The sequence below is a fragment of the Taudactylus pleione genome, unplaced genomic scaffold (assembly GCF_031769625.1).
Source record: "Taudactylus pleione unplaced genomic scaffold, aTauple2 ptg000985l, whole genome shotgun sequence".
Classification (NCBI taxonomy): Eukaryota; Metazoa; Chordata; class Amphibia; order Anura; family Myobatrachidae; genus Taudactylus; species Taudactylus pleione.
In genome coordinates, this window is record NW_028285386.1 from 514,920 (window position 1) to 541,415 (window position 26,496).

Consider the following 26,496-nt stretch of genomic DNA (forward strand, 5'->3'; position numbering starts at 1 on the left):
CAGTCGGCACAAATCTTTCATTAATTTAGTTACAAAAGGGGTACCTTGATCCGTCAAGACCTCTTTTGGTATTCTCAGACAGATAAATAGCATCAGTAACTCCCGGGCAATAGTGCTAAATTTCATATTACGTAGCGGTATGCCCTCCGGGTATCTTGTGGCATAATCTACTACCACTAATATGTATTGATGCCCACAAGCAGATTTTTCCACCAGTCCTATCAGATCCATACCAATTCTCTCACAAGGTACAAAAATGACAATGAGGGGAACCAAGGGCGCCCGATACCCTGGCCGGGGTGCTGTCTTCTGACACACTGGACATTCCTGACAATATTTTTTTACTGCCACATGAATGCTGGGCCAGAAGAATCTTAACTGAATACGCTGGAGAGTTTTCTCCATCCCTAAATGGCCACCCCACAGGTGTGTATGAGCCGCCCTCAACACCAACTGCTCGTATTTCCGGGGAACCAACAATTGGTCTACTCTCTTACCCTGCAAATAGGTTACACAATATTAAAAAATCACTTTTCAATGCAAAGTACGGTACACCTTCTGCTGGTAAAGCCAAGTTTTCTTTACCATTTACTTCTACAACATTTTCAAATGCGTTTATTAAGTTACCATCATTCTGTTGGTCTTGGCCAAAGTCCTGTAAAGACACTTCCTTGCCGATGGGAAAGCACTGTGCCTCGGTCTCACTCCCCCCCGGCTGCTCAGTGGCCAAGGGGGGTGTTACAGCCACCAAACTTTTGGATGCTGCAGAGCTTGGCTCTTGGTCCGTCTGCTGTCATCATGCCAAGTAACCACCTCTTGTTGTAACAGTGTCCTGACTTAGGATCAATGGGTAGGGTGATCTGGCGGCTACCACTTTCAGAGATCGCCCTTTTATCATTATCGGGAGGTGCACACAGGGGCATTCTTCTACATCCCCATGTACACATAAAATTTTTCCCGGGGGTAGCACCTGATTAGCCCCAGGTGGAACCAGGTTGGCAGAGATGATGGTTAATTCACTGCCAGTATCCACTATACCCAGACCTCCCGACCTTCCACTCACACCATCAAAAGAAACAAGGTAGTTTCCGCCGGATTAGTGCTTCCAGCAGGCATGCTGACCACCGGTCAATTTGTTTTTTTCAGCACTGAAATCCATCGACTTGCCCTGCTTTGGGGCTTTGGGCAGTTTCGGCGCACATGACCGAACTCGCCACAGTCAAAACACACAGCTGGTTGTAGGTTGTTCGCTTAAGAACTGAGACTTGGGTTCTTTGCTTAGGTATTGGCTGGAAACCCTGTTTGGTCTTACTCAGTTTCCCAAGAGTCAGGTATCGTTCAATCACCACCGCTAACTCCTCAAACATTTGAGGATCAGCCTGCAGGGCCCACTGTTGTGCCACACTGACTAATACTCATACAGCATGGTCCAAAGCCACCATCTCTACTATATGCTGAGCTGAGTTTTTCTCCGACTAAAACCATGCCTTACACACCCGGCCGCTGCGAGAATATCCTAATGAATGCATACGCACGGCAATCGCAGCACAAAGATGCAGATGCCCAGCACTACATAATGTCACCCCCTTTACCCTCCGCTAACATCCGTACTGATGCACAAGGCTGAGAAAACATCGGGAACATTGAGTAACATCGGAGCCGCACGCAAAACTAAAGGTACAGTAGACCTGAGTTGATAGACTTTCTGCACGCAGAGAGACGCCAGGCTGCGTATGGCATCTCAGGGCTAATTTATGCACGCCCCTGTAACGGGATGCGAATGCACTGCGTTCGGCAGACCACTCCCCCAAATGGCACTTCCAGTCAATCACTTTTCCCTGGGTCTGAGTCTTCACTGCGCTCGCTTTTGCGGATGCAGTGTGAAGTTCGCGCATATGCACTGCGACCCAGACGCATGTGCAGACCGCGAACATCAGCCAATTGTGTGCGTATGCATCCGTGAGTTCCTTGCTGAATCAGGCCCTCAGTCACATGGGATACAACCGTATCAGCAAAAGTTCATATGGCCGCGGTTGCATCCCCTGCAACATGCCAGGTAAGTGATTGTATTTGGATCTTGGAAGTCCTTGCTGCTGACTGAAGTCTGATCGGTATGCGGTCAGGAAGCTTCCCGACTGTCAAATCCTGGCATGGGACTAATGATAGGTGTTGAAATCCCGAAGCCTATAATTATCGACCCGCCGAAATCCCAACGCCCAGCATACCGAACGAAGGAGTGGACAGCTGCGGGGGGGGCTTAGGTTTAGGGGCTCCCGGGGGGATTTAGGTGTAGGCACCCCCCAGGAGGGTTAGGATTAAGCTAGGGGAAGGGGGGTCTAGGGTTAGGCACTACCTGGGGGATGTTAGGGTTAGGCACCCCCCCCGGGAGGGTTAGGTTTAGGGTGCGGGAAGGGGGGGTTAGGTTTAGGAACCCCTGGGGTTAGGGTTAGGCACTAGGTGGGGGGAGGTTAGGCACCACTAAGAGAGGGTTAGGGATAGGATAGTTAATTACCTTGTCGGGATCTTCACTCTTCTGTCTCCCGGCGTCGGTATTACATCTGCCGGGCTCACATCCGGCGGTATGTCATACAGATTCCGTCTGATCACTGTAAGATGAAATCAAATTGCCCCAGGGTATCTGTACCCAAAAACATTATGGTTTCCAGCCATGAGGAAAGGCATACATTTGCTCCCAAGAAGAGGTTCCACTATCTCAATGCACTCTGTACTTCTTGTGGGTAGGGGTGATTTTCAAAGACAAAAATAATACTTGTAAATATAACTATTAACTACATGTAAGCTAAGCACTAGCATCAACAATTCAACAAATTTTAACATATAATATTTTAAGGTAAAACTTAGGATGCCAACCCTACAGAATATATACCGATCAACAATTGAGAGTGAGGGGTTCTACCTACCTCGGAAGCACATTAACAATGTTTCTCATAACCAGCACTTGGCACACATAACCCCTCACTTATCTTGGGCATGCTGCCCATGGAGGACCAACTTTTGAAGCTGGAGCCACCTTGCCCATAGTTATTATGCTACCACTGCTGGCTTCCCCTCATTACAATACCAACCATGCCATGATTTTCCCCACCACACAAGGTCCTTATGACCCCAAATCCTATCCGCTGTGACCATTCATTGTAACACTGCCTCCAGTGCTGCATATACCCCTGGTGAGAGTGCAGAGGAAGCCTCGGAATTCTGTAATCCTGCTAGATTTACCTCTACTGGGGAAGTAGCTAGTCCACATTATTGCCTCCTTATACTAGCACTCTCAGTGACTGACAGCCAATGTCACCAGGGGCGTAGCTTCATACCAGCAATCCCACCATGCGCTATCCTGTCAAGTAGGGGTTGTGTCTCACAAAGACAGCCTTGGGATGATATTTGATCATACTAAGGTCACAGTGCTCCAACAGTCCTTTATCCACATGAACTTCCGGATGCTTTTAACCAAAGCCAGGATTGTAACCATTTCCCGGCAGTTCCTCTATATCGTTCTGCTTCTATTCACTCACCCCCTATTTATGCACCTCTCTCTCTTTATTTGGCTGGATGGTACTGGATTGGTATAGCGGGATGTAGTCAGCACCAGAATCCTGACCGCCGGCATCCTGAAGATAAACATTGGGCGTTAGGGGGATGGTTAGTGTTAAGCATTAGGGTACAGGGTTAGACACTAAGGGCAAGGGTTAGCATTAGGGTTGCGGGGAGGGGGAGGTTAGGTTTAGAAGCTAGAGGGGCAGGTTAGGTTTAGGCACCAGAGAGGTTTAGGGTGCGATGAGTGGAAGGTTACGTTTAGGCACAAGGGGGGGAGTTTAGGATTAGGCACCGGGGAGAGAGAGTTAAGGGTAAGGATTAGTCTTACCTTGTTTCCTTATGGGTGTCGTAATTCTGACTGTCGAGATGCCGCTGACGGTATTCTGACCAGCGGCATCCTGACCATCGGGATCTCATACCCAACCCGGTATAGCATGGTGTTAGCTGACACTACAGCATTCCGGCACAATGAAACAGTGACCAGCGGCCTGCCCTGCAGAACACTATAACAAAAGTAGTTGCAAATTATGCTGCCTCCCTTACACCCTTACATATTACTTACACCCTTACATATTACTTACACCCTTACATATTACTGGCACTATGAGAATTCATTACTTTTACCTTATTACTAGCTCCCGGTGGTTTGGTTTTCAAATCTTGTCCCTAGACCACTCTTTCATTACAGTGAGGACCATAATGGCCTTTGAAGTGCCTCTATACAGCTTCCAAAAATGTAAATGTCAGCCAGCACACTGTTAGAACTGGCCCTACATGACTGATCAATATTAAAACACATTTGCAGAGAATTCATACCCTCTGACTTCCATACAATCTCAAAGTGCCTCAACTTTTCCCATACTGCAACAAAGGCTGTCTAGGTCTATAATGCCAAGGACTCCCCCCCCAACTCGCTTAGAATGGCTCAACCTTCTACCAAACATGGGAGATGCACTTTAGGTCTAGCCAATGGGTTTTCAGTTCACCTGCTCTAAAACCTTTTACCATTGCTGAATCAGCTATGACCGTCTGGCACATACACAGCTCTGAAAGCAAATTAAGATACAGCCACTTCACCACTCGCCAACATTAAAGCTGATAGAGGATGAAGCTGACTGATAGTTAATGGATTGTACCACCCCTAGCTTGGCTACATGTGCCCTCAAATCTCTACTGCCACCATTATTGGTTACAACTCCAGCTGACTGTTGAGCACACCAATCCCCATGTAAATACTGCCCAAAACGAATGACTCACCACTGTGTCAGTAAATATCTTCAAGGCGTGGTTAGATAGTGGTGCTCCAGGCCATACATGCCATACCATTGAACTGCTAGAGGAAGCATATATTTTATTGTGTAAAATGTATTTGTAAAAAAAAAAGAATGCTTCCAAAGCTCCTTGCTGGCTCATATCATGTGATGTTGAAAGGCAGAACAAGTGGACCTTGAAGGAGAAGAAAGAAGGTTCTGGAGGAATTACATGGCAGGTGCAGTGGACGGGATAGCAGTCAGATCTGGGGGTGTTGGAAAAGTAGAGGCCTCCATAGTAGAGGGAATCTCTGGAGTCAGTAGCAGACATAGACAGGTTTCTGTGATAGGAGGTTGCAGGAGTTAGAAATGAAGATTGTGGGCGTGGGTCAGTTTGTTGCAGACTGATCTGACATTGTAGAGGGCAAACGAGAAGTGAAGGGAAGGCAGAGGAGAGATGTGGATAAGGTTAGAGGCTCTGCAGGAGAATTGGGGAAGGCTGACTGTATGATGAGATCACTGAGGGGAGCCGCTGGCGGGGATTGGGGAAGGCTGCATGAAAGAGGATGGTTACGGGTTGCCGGCTGTCAGAATCACGACAAGGTTAGAATAGTATTCTAACCCTCTGACTCTCCCTAACCCTCCCCGGTGTCTGACCCTAACCCTCCCTCCTTAGTGCCTAACCCTCCCCCCATGTCCGCTACTTACCTTCAGGATTCCGGCGGTCAGGATGCCGACGCCGTGATTCTGACAAATGTTGGGATTCCGGCACCAGCATTCAGAGTGCCGGATTCCCCGTGGTCGGGATATTGACCGCATCCCGTGTGAAAAGGAGGAACAAAAAAGGTGAGCCATGATGAGTCAGTAGAAAAGAACGGGCACAACGATAGTAAAGGCAATAATATAAAGGCAGAGTGGTGTATGGCTGCTTATGCAGAGACAGCAGCAAGTCATGAGACTGCATGACAAAACAATGTAGGATAAAACATTTCACGGGAAAATAGTAACATTAATGACACAGACAGTAGAATAACACAGACAGGAGATTACCTTATCCATAGGGAGCTGAGATGAGAATGGATGGTTGCTGTTCCGTACTGTAGTTAATAATGGTACACATATGCGCATGGGGTTAGATGGGTGAATACAGTAACTAGGGGCACATTTGGTCTGGGTAGCACAAATAAGAGTGTTTTACGGATGGAGCAGGAATGAGCACGTGCTGTAGCAAGAGTACAGAAGAGGTCCACGAGAAGAAGCAGGTGGTAGCGGGTACGTGGAGGGGAGCTGTAGCTACAAACATGCCAATGCATCCAACTCTGCGTGGGTCGCATAAATGTAACTCTTTTTGGACACATTTTGCTATTCTGTTTGATGTATTGTGGCTAGGTATATTAGAACACATCTGTATGACTCCACCTGATGTCCTGTGAGTACTGTTTCTGTACAGGTATAACCCTTATGGTCGGTCACTGTACAATGACATGGATCAATGATATGGAGACAGAGTGACACCACAACCAATTGTATTTAATTTCACAGACTCCTAAACAAGAAATATATCCACACTTGTCATAATAAATACCCTTGTTTGTGAGTTTTACAATAACAACCTATGCAATTGTCCATGGTAAATGATTGATCATCAGAAGAGACAGACCTGCTGCCCCTAGAAGCAAATGGACTCTGTATTTTAATGATAAAAATAGCTTGCTCCTGCAGTCCAGCTTTACAACTCAGCGTCTGACTGACTTTTCATGGATGTGTAGAGCAAAGCAAGTATTTAGGACCACATCAGCCAGCCCTATTATAGTCTTGATTTTTTCAGTCAGTTCAACTATATCAACTTTTCTTTAATCGGCTACAAAGCCTGAAGATGAAACAAAGCTCAGGTGAGCCAGGAATCCCTTAGTGGGGCCAGACGCACTTCCAAGGTGCGGACACTGGGGGAGTCAGGCACTTCTGCAGTTTCTCACATCCCTGAGGGGACCAGTTCTGTTACACAGAAAGCACATACATTACACTACAGAAAGCACATACTGAACAGAAAATAAAGATATTAAACATACATTCAAATACAGACTGTATTTACCCCCTTTGCATTTTTCATGCTTTGTTGCCTCACAACCTGGAATTAAAATGGATTGTTTGAAGGTGTGCATCATTTCATTCACAGAACATGCCTACAACTGTGAAGTTGTGTTTTATTTTATATTGTGAATCAAACAACATTTAGGACAACATAACAGAAAACTTCAGCGTGGATAACTATTAACCCCCCTAAAGTCAGTACTTTGTCGAGCCACCTATTGCTGCAATTACAGCTGCAAGTTGCTTTGGATAAGTCTCTATGAGCTTGCCACATCTTGCCCCTGGGATTTTGCCCATTCCTCAAGGCAAAACTGTTCCAGCTCCTTCATGTTGGATGGTTTCCGCTTGTGAACAGCAATCTTCAAGTCTGACCACAGATTCTCAATTGGATTGAGATCTGGGCTTTGACTAGGCCATTCCAACACATTTATATGTTTCCCCTTAAACCACTCGAGTGTTGCTTTAGCAGTATGCTTCGGGTCATTGTCCTGCTGTAAGGTGAACCTCTGTCCCAGTCTCAAATCACAGGCAGACTGAAACAGGTTTTGCTGAAGAATAGCCCAGCTCTATGGAGTGTATGGCTTATTGTGGTCACATGCCCAGATAAACCAGTCTCTGCTGTGGAACTCTGCAGCTCCTTCAGGGTTACCTTTGGTCTCTGTGCTGCCTCTCTGATTAATGCCCTCCTTGCCCGGTCTGTGAGTTTTGGTGGGTGGCCCTCTCTTGGCAGGTTTGTTGTGGTACCATGTTCTTTCCATTTGATGATGATGGATTTGATGGTGCTCCGGGGGTTCATCAAAGATTTGGATATTTTTTTATAACCCAACCCAGAATTGTACTTCTCAACAACTTTGTCCCTGACTTGTTTGGAGAGCTCCTTGGTCTTCATGGTGTGATGCCTCTTGCTTAGTGGTGTTGCAGCCTCTGGGGCCTTTCAGAAAAGGTGTGTTTATACTGACAGATCACGTGACACTTAGATTTCACACAGATGGACTTCATTTCATTAATTATGTGACTTCTGAAGGTAATTGGTTGCACCAGAAGTTTTGAGGGGCTTCATAGCAAAGGGGGTGATTACATATGCACATGCCAAATTTCAGAATTTTATTTATAAAGATTCTTTTTATATATATTTTTCTCATTTCACTTCACCAAATTAGACTATTTTGTGCAGATCCATCACATAAAATTCAGATTAAAATAAATGAATTACAGGTTGTAATGTAACAAAAAAGGTAAAAAGCCATGGGGGTGAATACTTTTGCAAGGCACTGTAACTGATTTTACTGTGGCTTCATAGATCCAGCATCTCATAATAAGATCTACAACAGAATCACGGGTGTGAATGAAATGGGACAGGGTTCTCTCTCTAGAACATGGAGTTCTAGAAGCATTTGTGCCACATTTTTCACCACTGATGTGTGCTGGTAGGCAAGAGCTGAGCGCTTGCAGAGACTTACCATAACAGCAAGGTCACACATGTTGAGCTGGGGCTCCCCTGGAACCAAGGCTTCCTTGTGCTGACGGACCGCAGAGGAAATCATGGACACTGCAGACTGGTACTCACTACTTAATATACTATAATGGGATAGGAATAGTATTAGAGGAGAGCAAACTGAAGCCTTGTGATTGCAACGTTATGCTGTAATACAAAAAGCATATAGCTACCATAATAATTGTGAAAGGTCTGTCCCGTCCACTCAATGTGCGTGCTGTTGAAGCCCAGGCGCGTGCTCCAACAGCTCCCACTGCAAGGCAGATGGGACAGACCTAGAAGTGGTGGGAGGAACAAAATAAGTATGAGAGCTGTGAGGGGGCGCCGGCGGTATGAGAGCTGTGAGGGGGCGCCGGTGGTATGAGAGCTGTAAGGGGGCGCCGGTGGTATGAGAGCTGTGAGGGGGCGCCGGCGGTATGAGAGCTGTGAGGGGGCACCGGCGGTATGAGAGCTGTGAGGGGGCGCCGGCGGTATGAGAGCTTTGAGGGGGCGCCGGCGGTATGAGAGTTGTCAGGGGGCGCCGGCGGTATGAGAGCTGTGAGGGGGCGCCGGAGGTATGAGAGCTGTGAGGGGGCGCCGGCGGTATGAGAGTTGTGAGGGGGCGCCGGCGGTATGAGAGCTGTGAGGGGGCGCCGGCGGTATGAGAGCTGTGAGCGGGCGCCGGCGGTATGAGAGCTTTGAGGGGGCGCCGGCGGTATGAGAGCTGTGAGGGGGCGCCGGCGGTATGAGAGCTGTGAGGGGGCGCCGGCGGTATGAGAGCTGTGAGGGGGCGCCGGCGGTATTAGAGCTGTGAGGGGGCGCCGGCGGTATGGATAGAGCATGTGGATTGAAAGATCTACAGTTAAAAGGTAGACACCAGATGTTAGACAGTCAATAGGTCAACAGGAGGGACAAAAGGTCGACAAACTAAAGGTTGACATGTAAGTAGGTTGACAGGTACAAATGGTCGACATGAAAATGGACAACACATGTTTTTTTTTTAACCCTAATCTTCACCCTAACCCTCCCCTTGGTGCCTAACCCTAACCATTGGGGTAGGTGCCTGACCCTAACCGTCCCTTCTAGTGCCTAACCCTCCGGTAAGTGCCTAACCCTAACCTTCCCTCCTGGTGCCTAACCCTAACTGTTGGGGTAAGTGCCTATCCCTAAACCTCCGGTAAGTGCCTAACCATATCCCTAAACAAAAAAAATGTGTCGATCATTTCAATGTTCACCTTTTGACCCTGTCGAACTTCTCACACGTCGACTTTTATCGTGTCGACCAGAACAGCAGAGAGGGGTTGACAGAGTGGAGGGCAGAATGGTCAGTCACCAAAGTGTGCTCATCGCAGGAGAAATTAATAATAATAATAAATTAGTCTGAAAATAATTTCTAACAATATGTGGAGATAAGCAATCAAATTTAACTGTGACAATATTGATAAATTGGTCCTTAAGCGTGCAAAGAACCCAACATGCACCTCTCTCACTTGTCTCACCTCATGACGACATCTGTCACTTTAAATCACAGACTAAAATGCTCAGAGGTCACTGCTACACCCATAGATATAACATAAGGAATATATAAATAGGAAATCACCTTGTTACCTTATGGGATACTTTTCTCCAGCGTCCCGTCCCAAGTGGAATAAGAGAGGATTGATCTCGTGCTGCACTTGGTCATGTGTTGTTACCCCAGTAATATTCTGTCCTGGACAGAAATTAATACCCTGCAACCAGATCCACCCTCTATTAGGATAATAACGAAATTACACACAAAGCTATAAGCAAACTGATCTTCTACTTGCAGATTTACACAATTTCATACAACATATTTTAAAGGGGAATTACATATTTCTATTAAATCAGACATACTTTGGCACTTGTACTGATGTGTATTACAAGTATCAGCATGCCTTGCCAACATGCTGACACTGTAATAAAGCATTGATTGTTTTGATTCTTTTGGTTACAGTTTTTTTTAAAAAGGAATACAGTAAATGGGATCAGGCACACTGGACACATCCTGAACAGATTCAGTTGTTTGACTGTCAGCCAAAACCTTATACACTTGTGGGAGCACATTTGGTGGCCCTATAAACTTTAAAAGGGACATGCATTACTTTGAATCTCACTTATAAATTAAATAAATATATTTAATCAATGAAAAAGGACAACTATCTGTAATAACATATCAGCAAGCCTTTTAAATAAGCATTATCAGATATAATAAGTAAATATGACGACAATTAAGCACAAAGGAGCTGGGGACTGCAAATGAAGACATAAATGACCACATGTGGTCACATTGCAACATGTTGCAAATCACTGTTCTTCTAATACATTTAGATGTGTCCTTGTTCATCTAGCCTCAATACGCTATACAGCACGATATGCCTGGCTAGCAGGGTGCCTAGAATGGCACACTGCAGCAAGAATATATGCAGCAGTGCCGCCTGGAGCACAAGCTTGGCACATCTATCTTTGGCTATTTTCGCCCATTCCTATTTGCAACACCTCTCAAGCTCCATCAGGTTGGATGGGAAGCGTCGGGGCACAGCCATTTTCACTTCTCTCCAGAAATGTTCAATTGGATTCAAGTCTGGGCTCTGGCTGGGCCACTAAAGGACATTCACAGAGTTGTTCTGAAGCCACTCCTTTGATATCTTGGCTGTGCGCTTAGGGTCGTTGTCCTGCTGAAAGATGAACCGTCGCCCCAGTCCGAGGGCAAGAGCGCTCTGGAGCAGGTTCTCATCCAGGATGTCTCTGTACATTACTGCATTCATCTTTCCTTCTATCCTGACTAGTCTCCCAGTTCCTACCGCTGAAAAACATCCTCACAGCATGATGTGGCCACCCCACCATGCTTCACTGTAGGGATGGTATTGGCCTGGTGATGAGCGGTGCCTGGTTTGCTCCAAACATAACGCCTGGCATTCACACCATAGAGTTCAATCTTTGTCTCATCAGACCACAGAGTCCTTTAGGTGCATTTTGGCAAACTCCAGGTGGGCTGCCATGTGCTTTTTACTAAGGAGTGGCTTCCGTCTGGCCACTCAGGCCTGATTGGTGGATTGCTGCAGAGATTGTTGTCCTTCTGGAAGGTTCTCCTCTCTCCACAGAAGAATGCTGTAGCTCTGACAGAGTGACCATTGGGTTCTTGGTCACCTCCGTGACTTTGGCCCTTCTCCCCCGATCGCTCAGTTTAGATGGCCGGCCAACTCTAGGAAGAGTCCTGGTGGTTCCGAACTTTTGCCATTTACGGATGATGGAGGTCACTGTGCTTATTGGGACCTTCATAGCAGCAGATATTTTTCTGTACCCTTCCCCAGATTTGTACCCTTCCCCAGATTTGTGCCTCGAAACAATCCTGTCTCTGAAGTCTACAGACAATTCCTTGAACTTCATGCTTGGTTTGTGCTCTAACATGCACTGTCAAGTGTGGGACCTTATATAGACAGGTGTATGCCTTTCAAAATCATGTCCAATCAACTGAATTTACCACAGGTGGACTCCAATTAAGCTGTAGGAACATCTCAAGGATGATCACTGGAAACAGGATGCACCTGAGCTCAATTCTGAGCTTCATGGCAAAGGCTGTGAATACTTATGTACATGTGATTTCTTAGTGTTTTTTTTTTAATTAAATTTGAAAAAAATCTCAAAAAAACTTTTTACACGTTGTCATTATGGGGTAATGTGTGTAGAATTTTGAAGACAAAAATGAATTTATTCCATTTTGGAATAAGGCTGTAACATAACAAAATGTGGAAAAAGTGAAGCGCTGTGAATACTTTCCGGATGCACTGTATAAAATCAAGTGCACAGTAGCCCAACATTAATTTCATTTTCTAAAGCAGGGATGGGGATCCTCAGGCCCGGGGGCCGTATAAGGCCCGCAGAATCATTTGGTTTGGCCCTCTGAGCTTTTTTCTGCTAGCCTCATTTGGCTAGCAGGGTACCTAGAATGGCACACTGCAGCCAGAATATATGCAGTAGTGCCGCCTAGAGCATCCTTAGGAAGCTTCAGACGGTCACACCGCTGCCCTTACATTGCTGTAAATACCAGTGATTGTGGCCTCGCCATCGTATGACATCACACGGAGGGGGCATGGCTTGCACCGGGCCCGCAAATAATGTTATATGTGTTAAAATGGCCCTCGGCAAAAAAAAAGGTTCCCCATCCCTGTTCTAAAGAATGCTAAAACAATGATCATAAGTATCTAATAGGTTGCCATTGGTTACAGAAACCTTATTCTTTGCACCAGTTTAAAACAAAATCCATAGTTCTGTGATAGTAAAAAGGGATTGCAAACTGATTGCAATGCAAAACATCAGCAATGAGAATAGTGAAGAGTTCAGAGCCTGCTATGCAGATGGTGCCTGTCTCATTTTTTTGGGGTAGCCTGCATATACAGCACAGCAGAGTGACCATGCTCTTTTTACCTTGCAAAAACGTGCATGGAAGTGTCCATCTATCTCTGAAACCTCTGATATATCTACATTACTTGAAATCCCAGAGGACAAAAGCAGCTGAGAGAATGCACACCCTTACATGGACACAGGCAGCAGGTAAGACCAGAAATAGATGGTATTCACACCTTGGCCCCTGGAGATAAATTGTTTCATTGATGCTGTATCTGTACTAAGAGACGTTATTTCAGCACATCTACAATTATCCTCCGCAACATTTACCAATTACTCAATGGCTTAATCATCGGAAGCGATGGACCTTTGCCGGTCACATACTGTGGTACAGTAATATTACAGATAAACTGTACAAACTGAACAAAAAAATGAAGCAAATATATTTCTTGTTTGAGAGAAGAGTTAGCATTCTACTGTGGGCTATGGGTGATGTATCATATCACATCGGCTGAGCACAGGATGGCTCACTAATTGCTTACTAATAGGGTATAGTAATTTTTTTGGTTCATTACAACTCTGCCAAAAAATGTTCTTGTATTGTAGACAGTAGCAGATCTGCCTTGAGGCTTCTATAGGGTGCGGCGATGCTGGTTTCTAAAGCCGGAAGGCCATCATGGAAATCCTGTCTAAGACTCACATGCGCCGACCACCATTACCATTCAGAATGTCAAGTTTTGGTAGGAGGCTCAGCAATATTTCACCTAGTATATTCATTTGCAATGCATCCCCCAACACATATTATTATTATTATTATTATTATTATTATTATTAATAATAATATTAATGTCAGAAACACAGGGCTGGAGTGATGTAGTCACATGACAAGTCAGGGCTATTTACCTCAGACAGTTCCTCCCATGAGTTACTCCAGGTCCAGTAATGAGCTTTGTACTGGCCCAATCGGACCGCCATCAGTTCACTGCCGCGATAATAGAAAATAGGCCTGACAATGAAAACACAACAGACCATTAATCAAAAACAGGAAGACGAAAGGAACGTTCATGCAGGAAATGTGTTCAGAACCTCAAGCAGATCATGCCTACTGAGGGGTGACTTAACAGAGATGGCATGTGGGGTAAAAAAATATATAAATATATAAAGTGAGAGAGATGTCAGCAAACCCAATAAAGCGTATTTACTCTAAAGCAATCAGGGACCCTTATTTACAGCTAAATCTGCCCATAACTGTGTGCAGGAAAATTGTACATATACTGAACAGATTCAGTTGTTTGACTGTCAGTACAAAATATGGGGGTCTCTTATGATTAAGTGCGAAGACGGTTAGACCTTTCCAAAAATGATACAGGCATGGCCAAATGGAAAGCTACATGTCCAGAGTTAACGCTCCAACATGTCATTACATCCTGCACTACACTAAATAAACAATTGGTCTCTTCATATGCAGACATGAATTATAAAATATTGCACAGAGCGTATTGTACACCAAAACTTACAGTAGATACTTAACAGGAACATCATACAACTCTAATTGTTATAAGTGCTTAACACCCAATGCTGACATCGTACATTGTTTGTGGACCTGTGAGATTGTTCAGACATTTTGGAAAGAAGTACGATCCTAAATAAATAGTATATTACATTATTACATATTCCTTTTAAGATATCTATGGCGTGGGCGCTGTGGAATTATTATCCTCCCACAATCCACCCGAGAATATCGAGGGGAAAACATTTGCTATTAGCTAGAGTTGCAGGAACAGCAAAAAAAAACGATCCTGTCACAGTGGATCGATTCTAATTCTATTCCCTTAACGCATATGTTACCAAGATTAATGTATCTTTATCATATGGACTGGGTGGAAATCTCACTTGATATTGAAAATAATGCTCACTTTTTTTTGAGATATGGCTCCCATATATTGGCACCTCATCACCATCTACCAAAGAAAGGTGATACGTACAGTAGTAAATATGACCACTTGGTATAATACGGAGATACTTGAAAAGGGCCATCCACCATTCTGAGGGTAAATCTTACTGTTCATAGAATTTACATTGTACGGAATGAGGATATTTGATGTGTTGTGTTGGATTGTTTGTGTGTTCTTCAGCCACTATATGGTCCATGCTATGTTCTATGTACTATCTTTATAGGGTACTGACTACTAAGTGGAGAATCTGTCTTTTTTGTATGGCATACGCCTTTTCTTTTCTTTTTATTACTATGTCATTGAATTATTATATTTTTGTATGTTATGTGGAGAAGTGTACTCTCTGTTTAAATTGTATAATAAAAATATTATTAAAAAAAAAAACAACACACGGGGGTCTCATGTGAGCAAGCCAGTGCAGTTGGTTGGTAACTGCATACATGAATGAATCATAGTTATTGGACAATTTTTATTCAATTCCCATTGACATTCACCCAATCTTGATCAGGAGGGCCTACCACTTGGGCCCGCACACCCAGACGCTTGACGCCAATTTGATGTTATGTGACAAAGCAATGAGTCTCTGTGCAGCTTTAGATAGCTTTCCAGCTGGAGAAGTACTTGCCACCTTAGTTATCATAATAACTTTACCATCAATGTACAAGAGACTCCTGGATTATAGATCTATAGATATGGCAACCACCAACTCCTTCATCCCACCTCTGATGTAGATTTTGTGTGGGCCGTACCTCTCAATTACTTTGCCATCCAAAATGACAGGAGAAAGGTCAATGCCATCAATGGTTCTGTCCACAGGGGGGTCTATTCCTGCCAGGGCCAGGCTGGTGGTGAATAGATCCATGATGCTGCCCAGCTGGTAGCTCACCTTACAGTAATCAAATATATTTAATGTTATACCAAATTGTAACAATACCAGAAATACATATAACAACGTGCTTTTAATATTATTAATGAGATAATTTCATGTTGTATGTAACATTGCAGTCTAAGTTATATGAAAGCTGTTGCACTCTGTTGCCAAGACATGTGAGAGTCAAAGCAGACATAAAACATAACCTGGGATTTTATGCAAAATTGTATATAGAAACAATAAAATTTTTACTAGTGTCCCTATGCCAGGCATCATTTCAAAGGTTTACACAGGACAAATTCTAGAACTGTTCTTCAATTTGATTTAATTTACATTTACAAAGAATGGGACTCATGTAGAGCTGGACAGAACGTTGGTCTAAACCACAAGCATCACATATATCCACAAATACCTTCTTGTTTTATTTTCCAGGGAGAAACAAAAATAAAGGTTTTGTTGCCGGTTTGGGAGCATACAGAAGAATACATTACTTCTGCTGATCAGATATGATTCTATGAATGAAACACAGGCAGATACATGAATATTCTTATGGTTTTGACTTCCTTTCAGCTAGAAGGGTGATAGGTAAACTTGCTTGTGCTATATATTTGCATTGCTATGCAAGTAAGACACATTTGAAGGTAAAAAGAAACACGAAAAGACGCTTGACGCTACCGGGTCATGCATGGCAACACTTGAAAGGGCTGTTTAACGCGTAAGGAGCTTAGATGTACTGTATGTGGACCCTTCTGTACTCATACATGCATCTATTGTCTACTACTTTAAAAGACCAAATGGGAATCTGTTTTGTGCAGTGGACTGATGGCAAATATCAGTGAAATAACGTATACAAATCGCAGCAGACACACGATTTCTAGTATCAGTGGGAGGGATTCAGACAAACTCCAACAATAAGCGGAAGCTGACTGCCATTATCATTAGTTGATATCGTGCACCGGTCCAGCGCCCACATGAGATCTGTCACCTGACAGACACGTGCGTTTCTGTCTTGTGGTCAGCGTGGGACACATTTATGCAAACGTACCTATGCTGTGCTTTGCCCATGCTTGCACACAGTCTCTGCTTCAGCAGAACTCTGCTGCTCTGTAGCAGAACCTGCACATTCATTCTTATAAACCACCTTTAGATGGTGGCACAAAAAAGAGGACAGCTGGACCAACATGGGGCTGTGGGAGAAAGGGAGGGGCCTTGGGAAAAAGGTCTGCATAGAGCAACCCCAAAAAATCCTTCTAGAGGCAGATCAGCACCTTAGAAAAAGTATTTCTAGGTGGTAACGCTGCTTTTATGGGGCTTTCCCTCCTTTAGAAATAATTTATTAGCAAATATATTCCCTTATGGAAGGGTCACTACACACATTGCATAATGTTTCTGGTTCCATCCCTGCTTTTCAGCCATGTATTTATCTGGTAGAATATTTTGCCCTGTGATATGACATTGATCTGCTGTGATCTCTGCAATGTTTATACTATACCCAGCTGTGTGTCATGCCAGGGCAACACAAATGTCCAATTGTAAAAATATAAAGGCAATGCTAATTTACAGAAAGAAATATCTGAACCAATTAATTAATGTTTTTGGAGGATTGATATCTCATTTAATAAAGGCCGGTGACCCTGTACTGCAGACTCTAAACAGAAGTGAGACGACTTCCCCCATTGTTCTCTCACTCACACCCCTCATCCTAGTGACTGACGTGGTGGAGTGGGAGTACTACTCTCCTCCTCCTGCACCCTCTGGGTCCTACCCACATAACCTTAGCTCTACTGTTCCTCATTTGAGGTCCACTATATCTGACTCTTCCATTGTATTCGCCTTCATGTAGCGGTCATCTATCGCTCCCATGGTCCCTCCTCGCGCGTCCTAGATTACTTTGCCTCCAGGCTTTGTCGGTCCCTATTCTCTGACCTCTCTCATTATGGGTGACTTCAATATCATATTGGACAATCCCATGAATGCTGCCTCTTCCAAGCTACTCTCTCTCTCTCACCTCCTTCTTTGACCTCACCCAATGGGCCATCTCCCCCTTCACAACAGAGGTTACTCATTTGACCCAGCTTTGTGATATATATGATTTCACTAATCTACCTCTCGCTGACCACCATCTTTCTCTGCTTTGGCCTTTCCCTCCCAGCTTTACCCTCACCTCCCGTATCAAGTGCAACCTGGCTCCTCTTGACACTGCCCTCTTAACCTCCTCTCTGGATAGCCTCCCAACTCTACCCTTACCTGCCCTGTCCAAGCAGTTTCACTTTACAACTCTATCCTCATGTTTGCCCTTGTCACTGCTGACCAGACATCATGCTCTGGCTTTGCCGGTCTGCTCTGCATCCTTGGTTCTCCATATTCACCTGCTACCTTCAAAAATGCTCCTGGTCAGCTAAACAATATTAGAGGAAATCATGCAGTCACGCTGACTACCTCCATTTAAAATTTATATTTGCTTCCTACAAATCCGCTCTGTATCACACTAATCAATATTACTTCAAATCTCTTAACTCCTCTCAATCCTCTTACCCACACCACCTCTTTGCTACCTTAAACTCCCTCCTCTGCCATCTGCTCCTCCACAACCCTCCTCCCTATCTGCCTTTGACTTTGCCACTCACTTTATAACCAGAATTTAAGCCAACCTCAGTGCCATCTCCTCTCTCCAGCATACTCTCCCCCACCACCCACCTTTATCTGCCTTCCTACTCTTTTCCCTCACCACTGGGGATGAAGTCTGCTTCTCTTCTGAGGCTTTATCTTACCTCTTCACTCCACTGGCCTCAGCGACTCTATTTTTCCTGGTTAAACTCATACCGCTCCAACTGCTCCTTCTCTGTCTCTACTTCTATCTCCACCTCACTTCCTCTACCTGTAGGCATCCCATAAGGGTATGTTCTCATCCCTCTTCTACCTCTATACATCCATCCTTGGAAAACTTATTAGCTCCTTTGGCCTTCAATACCATCTACACCCAAATTTACCTCTCCTTCACTGACCTCTCTCCCTATATTTTATCAGGTGTCACCAACTGCCTCCCTCTCTCTCTCTCTCTCTCTCTGTTGATAATATCACCCTCTCTTCTATACCTAAAGTCAGCTGCCTCTGTGTTATTCGCAACTCATCTTCTCCCCACATTAAAGGCCAGCTCTAAATCCTGCCACTTTCATCTTCGCAACCAGAATTCGGTCCTTCCGTACACCCAATGCCACCAAAATATCCAGTCACACACCACATCTCCCACTTAGACTACTGTAACCTCCTCCTCTCTGGTCTCCCACTCTCTCACCTTTCCCCACGTCAATCTATTCTCAATGCTCTTGTTCATCTAATTTTCTTTTCCCACCGTACAGTGCCTGCCTCCCCTTTTGCAACCTATTTCACCTGCTCAGTTCGAGCTACTTACTCTCACAAATTCTTACAAACTCTGCCCCTTCCAACAAATTCACAAACTCTGCCTCTCCCTACATCTCTAACCTCATCACTCTCCACACTCCTACTCACCGCCTCCGCTCCTCCTCCAACCACTTTCTCTCATGCTTGACTTCAAGTATTTGCTTGAGGTGCTCCCATCCTCTGGAACTCACTTCCTCACCCAGTCAGACTCTCTACTAGTCTCTCTAGCTTTAAAGTGCCCTTAAACCATACCTTTCTGTTAAGCAAACCAGCCCTTTTGACAGCTTGATACTGTTCTTCCTCTCCACTAAGTATCCCTCCTAGTTCACACTCTCAGTTTACCCCTTTCCCTTAGTATGTAAACTCTAATGGGCGGGGCCCTCCACCCTGTTGTTCTTCCCCAGCACTATTCATTTCACCAGTGCCTCGCTCTGCTCCTTTGTCCTTCTCTCCTTCAGTAGCACGAATTCTGTATTCTTGCCAATTGGCTGCATACAGGATCTATTTACTAAGCTGTGTTAGAAGATAAAGTAAACGGTGATAAGGTACCAGCCAATCAGCTCCTAACTGCCATGTCACAGGCTATGTTTGAAAAATGTCAGTTAGGAGCTGATTGGCTGGTACCTTTTCACCATTTACTTTATCTCCTAATACAGCTTAGTAAATAGACCCCTCAATGTGCCTCTGGATCCTCCTCCTAGCTCCAGAGAGTTGCCCTACCCCTGCTCCTTCTCCTACCCAGTCTGTGGTGTGAAGTTTGGTACATTTGCTTTGATTCTATGTTGCATTTGATATATTGTATTTTTACTGTGTTACTGTTCACTATGTACACCATGTGGCAATATTATACAGAATTCAGACGTGATAGGATCTGATGGCTCTCAGAGACACCTTCTTTTTTTATTTTCCAGGGAGAAACAAAAATAAAGGTTCTGCTGCCGGTTTGTGAGCATACAGAAGAATACATTACTTCTGCTGATCAGATATAATTCTATCAATGAAGCACAGGCAGATAGATGGATAATCTTATGGTTTTTACTTCCTTTCAGCTAAAAGGGCGATAGGTAAACTTGTATTAAATACCCTCTCACTGCCAATCCAGCAACTCAGAGATCTGCAGTAGAAGCATAAAGGCAGAAACATCACAGTCAATTAAACAGCTTCACAGTGGGCACAGACTAAACACTAATAAAATATTATACAGGGAGTTTGGAAAGTCCCTCCGCAGTGACTGTGTGCTAAGTGTGTGACAGTCCAAAATTCAAACAGGGGAGCCACACCAAGTGGCCTCACCAAGTGTCAGGGGGTCCCAGCCGATGATGTTTGGCAGCGTTTGAGGTGGCGGTTGGCGTGGATCCCCTATTTGAATTTCGGACTACGCTGCAGGCCCACCTCTGGAGCGGCCACCCATTGGAAGTTTGATTTATTTAATGAGATGGTACTAATCATTTAATATTGCCATACACAGGCTGATTCTGCCTTTACAACAATCGGGAGACAGAACCGCAAGGTGGCTGCCAAATCAGACATAATCGAGACCATACTTGCTGACAATCAGTTCCTGGAGGGTGCTGATTGTCGGCTAACAGCGGGGGGCGTGCCCAGCCATGACGTCACGTTTGGGGGCGGGGCACGTGATCACGTCACAATGCTGTTATTTTCGGCATTGTGAAGCAGGGGGCGGGGCCACGATGACGCGATTCAGCGCAAATTGCGTCACCGCCCTCCCCGCTGCGGGGGTTTTTAGTTTATTCTGGGGGGGAGGTCATGAGGGTAGCTGCCTGCCGGGGGCCCGGGAGCGGCACCAAAAGATCGGGAGGCTCCCGGCCAAATCGGGATTGTAGGAAAGCCTGATCCAGACATGTCTCATGGATTGACGAGACTGATCATAGCTGCCTTCATTGTCGTCAGGAAATTATCACAAACGGGCCATATTTTCCATATTCCACCGTGGCAGATTAGGCAAATAAAATAAATGGGATTCTATCACAGCACTGACCTATGGGAACACATAAATATCGTCAATAATCAATAATCAACATGTCGACAGGCTAATGCATACGGCGTTATGCCATTACAGTTGGAATGCTAATAAAAGTATATTAACTGTGGTCCTGATTAATTACCGATCGCAACAGTGATTAAGCACGCAATCGGCCGATTATTGCGTTCTGCGCATGCATCGAAGTGCGCAAGTACTCCACTGCGATCACAGTAACTACGCAGACCGGTCGCAGAGTGATTGACATGAACAACCATTTGGGGGTGGTGACGGGAGGGTGGTCGGCGAAACGCAGGCGTGCCAGTGTGCTTGAACACCTTTGCAGGGCCGTACATAAATTAGCCACTGCATTGCCATACACCGATAGGGATTTCACAGCCTGCGATGAAGTTAGCAATTTCTGAGTAAGGTCTGACCTTGTGCAAGTATGCGTGAGGCTCCGATGGTACTCTATGTTACCGATAGTTTCGCAGACTTGCTAAACATTAAGGATATGTGTAAGGTAAAGTGGGTGTCCATATGTTAGGCTGCGTGTGGTATTGAGAGCGCAGACATTAGCATATCTTCGCAGTTAGAATGCGTGCGTAAACGCAATTGCAATCGCAATAGCGATTCTTACTGAATTAGGCTCTGTGTCAGTATTATCACTTTAAATATAATGGTTAAGCATCAGGTTTAAAGTGCCAATGCTGACACTGTAAAAATGCTTTAAGTAGCATTACAACTGTGTTAGCATAATGCATTCTACTATCGTCATATTCACTGTCAGTGTAATGCATTCTACTATCGTCATATTCACTGTCAGCGTAATGCATTCTACTATCGTCATATTCACTGTCAGCGTAATGCATTCTACTAACGTCATATTCACTGTCAGCGTAATGCATTCTACTATCGTCATATTCACTGTCATATCATCTTATGCACTGTCAGCATAATGCATTCTACTATCATCATATTCACTGTCATATCATCATATTCAATGTCAGTATAATGCGTTCTACTATCATCATATTCACTGTCAGCATAATGCATTCTACTATCGTCATATTCACTGTCAGCGTAATGCATTCTACTAACGTCATATTCACTGTCAGTGTAATGCATTCTACTATCGTCATATTCACTGTCAGCGTAATGCATTCTACTAACGTCATATTCACTGTCAGCGTAATGCATTCTATTATCATCATATTCACTGTCAGCTTAATGCATTCTACTATCGTCATATTCACTGTCAGCGTAATGCATTCTACTAACGTCATATTCACTGTCAGCTTAATACATTCTACTATCGTCATATTCACTGTCAGCGTAATTCATTCTACTATCGTCATATTCACTGTCAGCGTAATGCATTCTACTATCGTCATATTCACTGTCAGCGTAATGCATTCTACTAACGTCATATTCACTGTCAGCGTAATGCATTCTACTATCGTCATATTCACTGTCAGCTTAATACATTCTACTATCGTCATATTCACTGTCAGCGTAATTCATTCTACTATCGTCATATTCACTGTCAGCGTAATGCATTCTACTATCGTCATATTCACTGTCAGCGTAATGCATTCTACTAACGTCATATTCACTGTCAGCGTAATGCATTCTACTATCGTCATATTCACTGTCAGCGTAATGCATTCTACTATCGTCATATTCACTGTCAGCGTAATGCATTCTACTAACGTCATATTCACTATCATATCATCATATTCACTGTCAGCATAATGCATTCTACTATCATCATATTCACTGTCATATCATCATATTCACTGTCAGCATAATGCATTCTATTATCATCATATTCACTGTCAGCTTAATGCATTCTACTATCGTCATATTCACTGTCAGCGTAATGCATTCTACTAACGTCATATTCACTGTCAGCTTAATACATTCTACTATCGTCATATTCACTGTCAGCGTAATTCATTCTACTATCGTCATATTCACTGTCAGCGTAATGCATTCTACTATCGTCATATTCACTGTCAGCGTAATGCATTCTACTAACGTCATATTCACTGTCAGCGTAATGCATTCTACTATCGTCATATTCACTGTCAGCGTAATGCATTCTACTATCGTCATATTCACTGTCAGCGTAATGCATTCTACTAACGTCATATTCACTATCATATCATCATATTCACTGTCAGCATAATGCATTCTACTATCATCATATTCACTGTCATATCATCATATTCACTGTCAGCATAATGCATTCTACTATCATCATATTCACTGTCAGCATAATGTATTCTACTATCGTCATATTCACTGTCAGCATAATGCATTCTACTATCATCATATTCACTGTCAGCATAATGCATTCTACTATCATCATATTCACTGCCATATCATCATATTCACTTTCAGCACAATGCATTCTACTAACGTCATATTCGCTATCAGCGTAATGCATTCTACTATCGTCATATTCACTGTCAGCGTAATGCATTCTACTAACGTCATATTCGCTATCAGCGTAATGCATTCTACTATCGTCATATTCACTGTCAGCGTAATGCATTCTACTATCGTCATATTCACTGTCAGCGTAATGCATTCTACTAACGTCATATTCACTGTCAGCATAATGCATTCTACTATCGTCATATTTACTGTCAGCATAATGCATTCTACTATCGTCATATTCACTATCATATCATCATATTCACTGTCAGCATAATGCATTCTACTATCATCATATTCACTGTCAGCATAATGCATTCTACTATCATCATATTCACTGTCAGCATAATGTATTCTACTATCGTCATATTCACTGTCAGCATAATGCATTCTACTATCATCATATTCACTGTCAGCATAATGCATTCTACTATCATCATATTCACTGCCATATCATCATATTCACTTTCAGCACAATGCATTCTACTATCGTCATATTCACTGTCAGCACAATGCATTCTACTATCGTCATATTCACTGTCAGCGTAATGCATTCTACTATCATCATATTCACTGTCAGCACAATGCATTCTACTGTCATCATATTCACTGTCATATCATCATATTCACTGTCAGCATAATGCATTCTATTATCATCATATTCACTGTCAGCATAATGCATTCTACTATCGTCATATTCACTGTCAGCTTAATGCATTCTACTATCATCATATTCACTGTCAGCGTAATGCATTCTACTATCATCATATTCACTGTCAGCGTAATGCATTCTACTATCATCATATTCACTGTCAGCGTAATGCATTCTACTATCATCATTCACTGTCAGCATAATGCATTCTACTATCGTCATATTCACTGTCATATCATCATATTCACTGTCAGCATAATGCATTCTACTATTATCATATTCACTGTCATATCATCATATTCACTGTCAGCATAATGCATTCTACTATCATCATATTCACTGTCAGCATAATGCATTCTACTATCGTCATATTCACTGTCATATCATCATATTCACTGTCAGCATAATGCATTCTACTATTATCATATTCACTGTCAGCATAATGCATTCTACTATCGTCATATTCACTGTCAGCGTAATGCATTCTAATATCATCATATTCACTGTCAGCATAATGCATTCTACTATCATCATATTAACTGTCAGCGTAAGGCATTCTACTATCATCATATTCACTGTCAGAATAATGCATTCTACTATCATCATATTCACTGTCAGCATAATGCTTTCTACTATAGTCATATTCACTGTCATATCATCTTATTCACTGTCAGCATAATGCATTCTACTATTATCATATTCACTGTCAGCATAATGCATTCTATTATCGTCATATTCACTGTCATATCATCATATTCACTGTCAGCATAATGCATTCTACTATCATCATATTCACTGTCATATCATCATATTCACTGTCAGCATAATGCATTCTACTATCATCATATTCACTGTCATATCATCATATTCACTGTCAGCATAATGCATTCTACTATCGTCATATTCACTGTCAGCGTAATGCATTCTACTAACGTCATATTCACTGTCAGCGTAATGCATTCTACTATCGGCATATTCACTGTCAGCGTAATGCATTCTACTATCGTCATATTCACTGTCAGCGTAATGCATTCTACTATCGTCTAATTCACTGTCAGCATAATGCAAACTACTATCGTCATATTCACTGTTATATCATCATATTCACTGTCAGCATAATGCATTCGACTATCATCATATTCACTATCAGCATAATGCATTCTACTACAGGTATCATCATATTCACTGTCATATCATCATATTCACTGTCAGCATAATGCATTCTACTATCGTCATATTCACTGTCAGCGTAATGCATTCTACTATCGTCATATTCACTGTCAGCGTAATGCATTCTACTATCGTCATATTCACTGTCAGCGTAATGCATTCTACTAACGTCATATTCGCTATCAGCGTAATGCATTCTACTATCGTCATATTCACTGTCAGCGTAATGCATTCTACTAACGTCATATTCGCTATCAGCGTAATGCATTCTACTATCGTCATATTCACTGTCAGCGTAATGCATTCTACTATCGTCATATTCACTGTCAGCGTAATGCATTCTACTAACGTCATATTCACTGTCAGCATAATGCATTCTACTATCGTCATATTTACTGTCAGCATAATGCATTCTACTATCGTCATATTCACTATCATATCATCATATTCACTGTCAGCATAATGCATTCTACTATCATCATATTCACTGTCAGCATAATGCATTCTACTATCATCATATTCACTGTCAGCATAATGTATTCTACTATCGTCATATTCACTGTCAGCATAATGCATTCTACTATCATCATATTCACTGTCAGCATAATGCATTCTACTATCATCATATTCACTGCCATATCATCATATTCACTTTCAGCACAATGCATTCTACTATCGTCATATTCACTGTCAGCACAATGCATTCTACTATCGTCATATTCACTGTCAGCGTAATGCATTCTACTATCATCATATTCACTGTCAGCACAATGCATTCTACTGTCATCATATTCACTGTCATATCATCATATTCACTGTCAGCATAATGCATTCTATTATCATCATATTCACTGTCAGCATAATGCATTCTACTATCGTCATATTCACTGTCAGCTTAATGCATTCTACTATCATCATATTCACTGTCAGCGTAATGCATTCTACTATCATCATATTCACTGTCAGCGTAATGCATTCTACTATCATCATATTCACTGTCAGCGTAATGCATTCTACTATCATCATTCACTGTCAGCATAATGCATTCTACTATCGTCATATTCACTGTCATATCATCATATTCACTGTCAGCATAATGCATTCTACTATTATCATATTCACTGTCATATCATCATATTCACTGTCAGCATAATGCATTCTACTATCATCATATTCACTGTCAGCATAATGCATTCTACTATCGTCATATTCACTGTCATATCATCATATTCACTGTCAGCATAATGCATTCTACTATTATCATATTCACTGTCAGCATAATGCATTC

The 26,496-nt window shown here is 43.1% G+C and overlaps 1 protein-coding gene across 3 annotated transcripts in view; it reads right to left on the minus strand.

The window, feature by feature from the left end:
- Positions 1–6,314: 6,314 nt before the first annotated feature.
- Positions 6,315–26,496, minus strand: part of GALNS (galactosamine (N-acetyl)-6-sulfatase) — a 53,044-nt gene continuing 32,862 nt past the window's right edge. Inside the window, exons 10-14 of one of the 3 annotated variants that reach the window (XM_088460795.1) lie at positions 15,440–15,576; positions 13,639–13,741; positions 9,979–10,100; positions 8,357–8,474; positions 6,315–6,800 (exon numbers count right to left, since the gene is read on the minus strand). In XM_088460795.1, coding sequence (XP_088316921.1) covers positions 6,714–6,800; positions 8,357–8,474; positions 9,979–10,100; positions 13,639–13,741; positions 15,440–15,576 — 567 coding nt within the window. In that variant the 3' untranslated portion in view covers positions 6,315–6,713. Of the gene's footprint in view, positions 6,801–8,356; positions 8,475–8,564; positions 8,667–9,970; positions 10,101–13,638; positions 13,742–15,439; positions 15,577–26,496 lie in introns of those variants that run through there. The other 2 variants (XM_088460796.1, XM_088460797.1) reach the window with 2 other exon arrangements.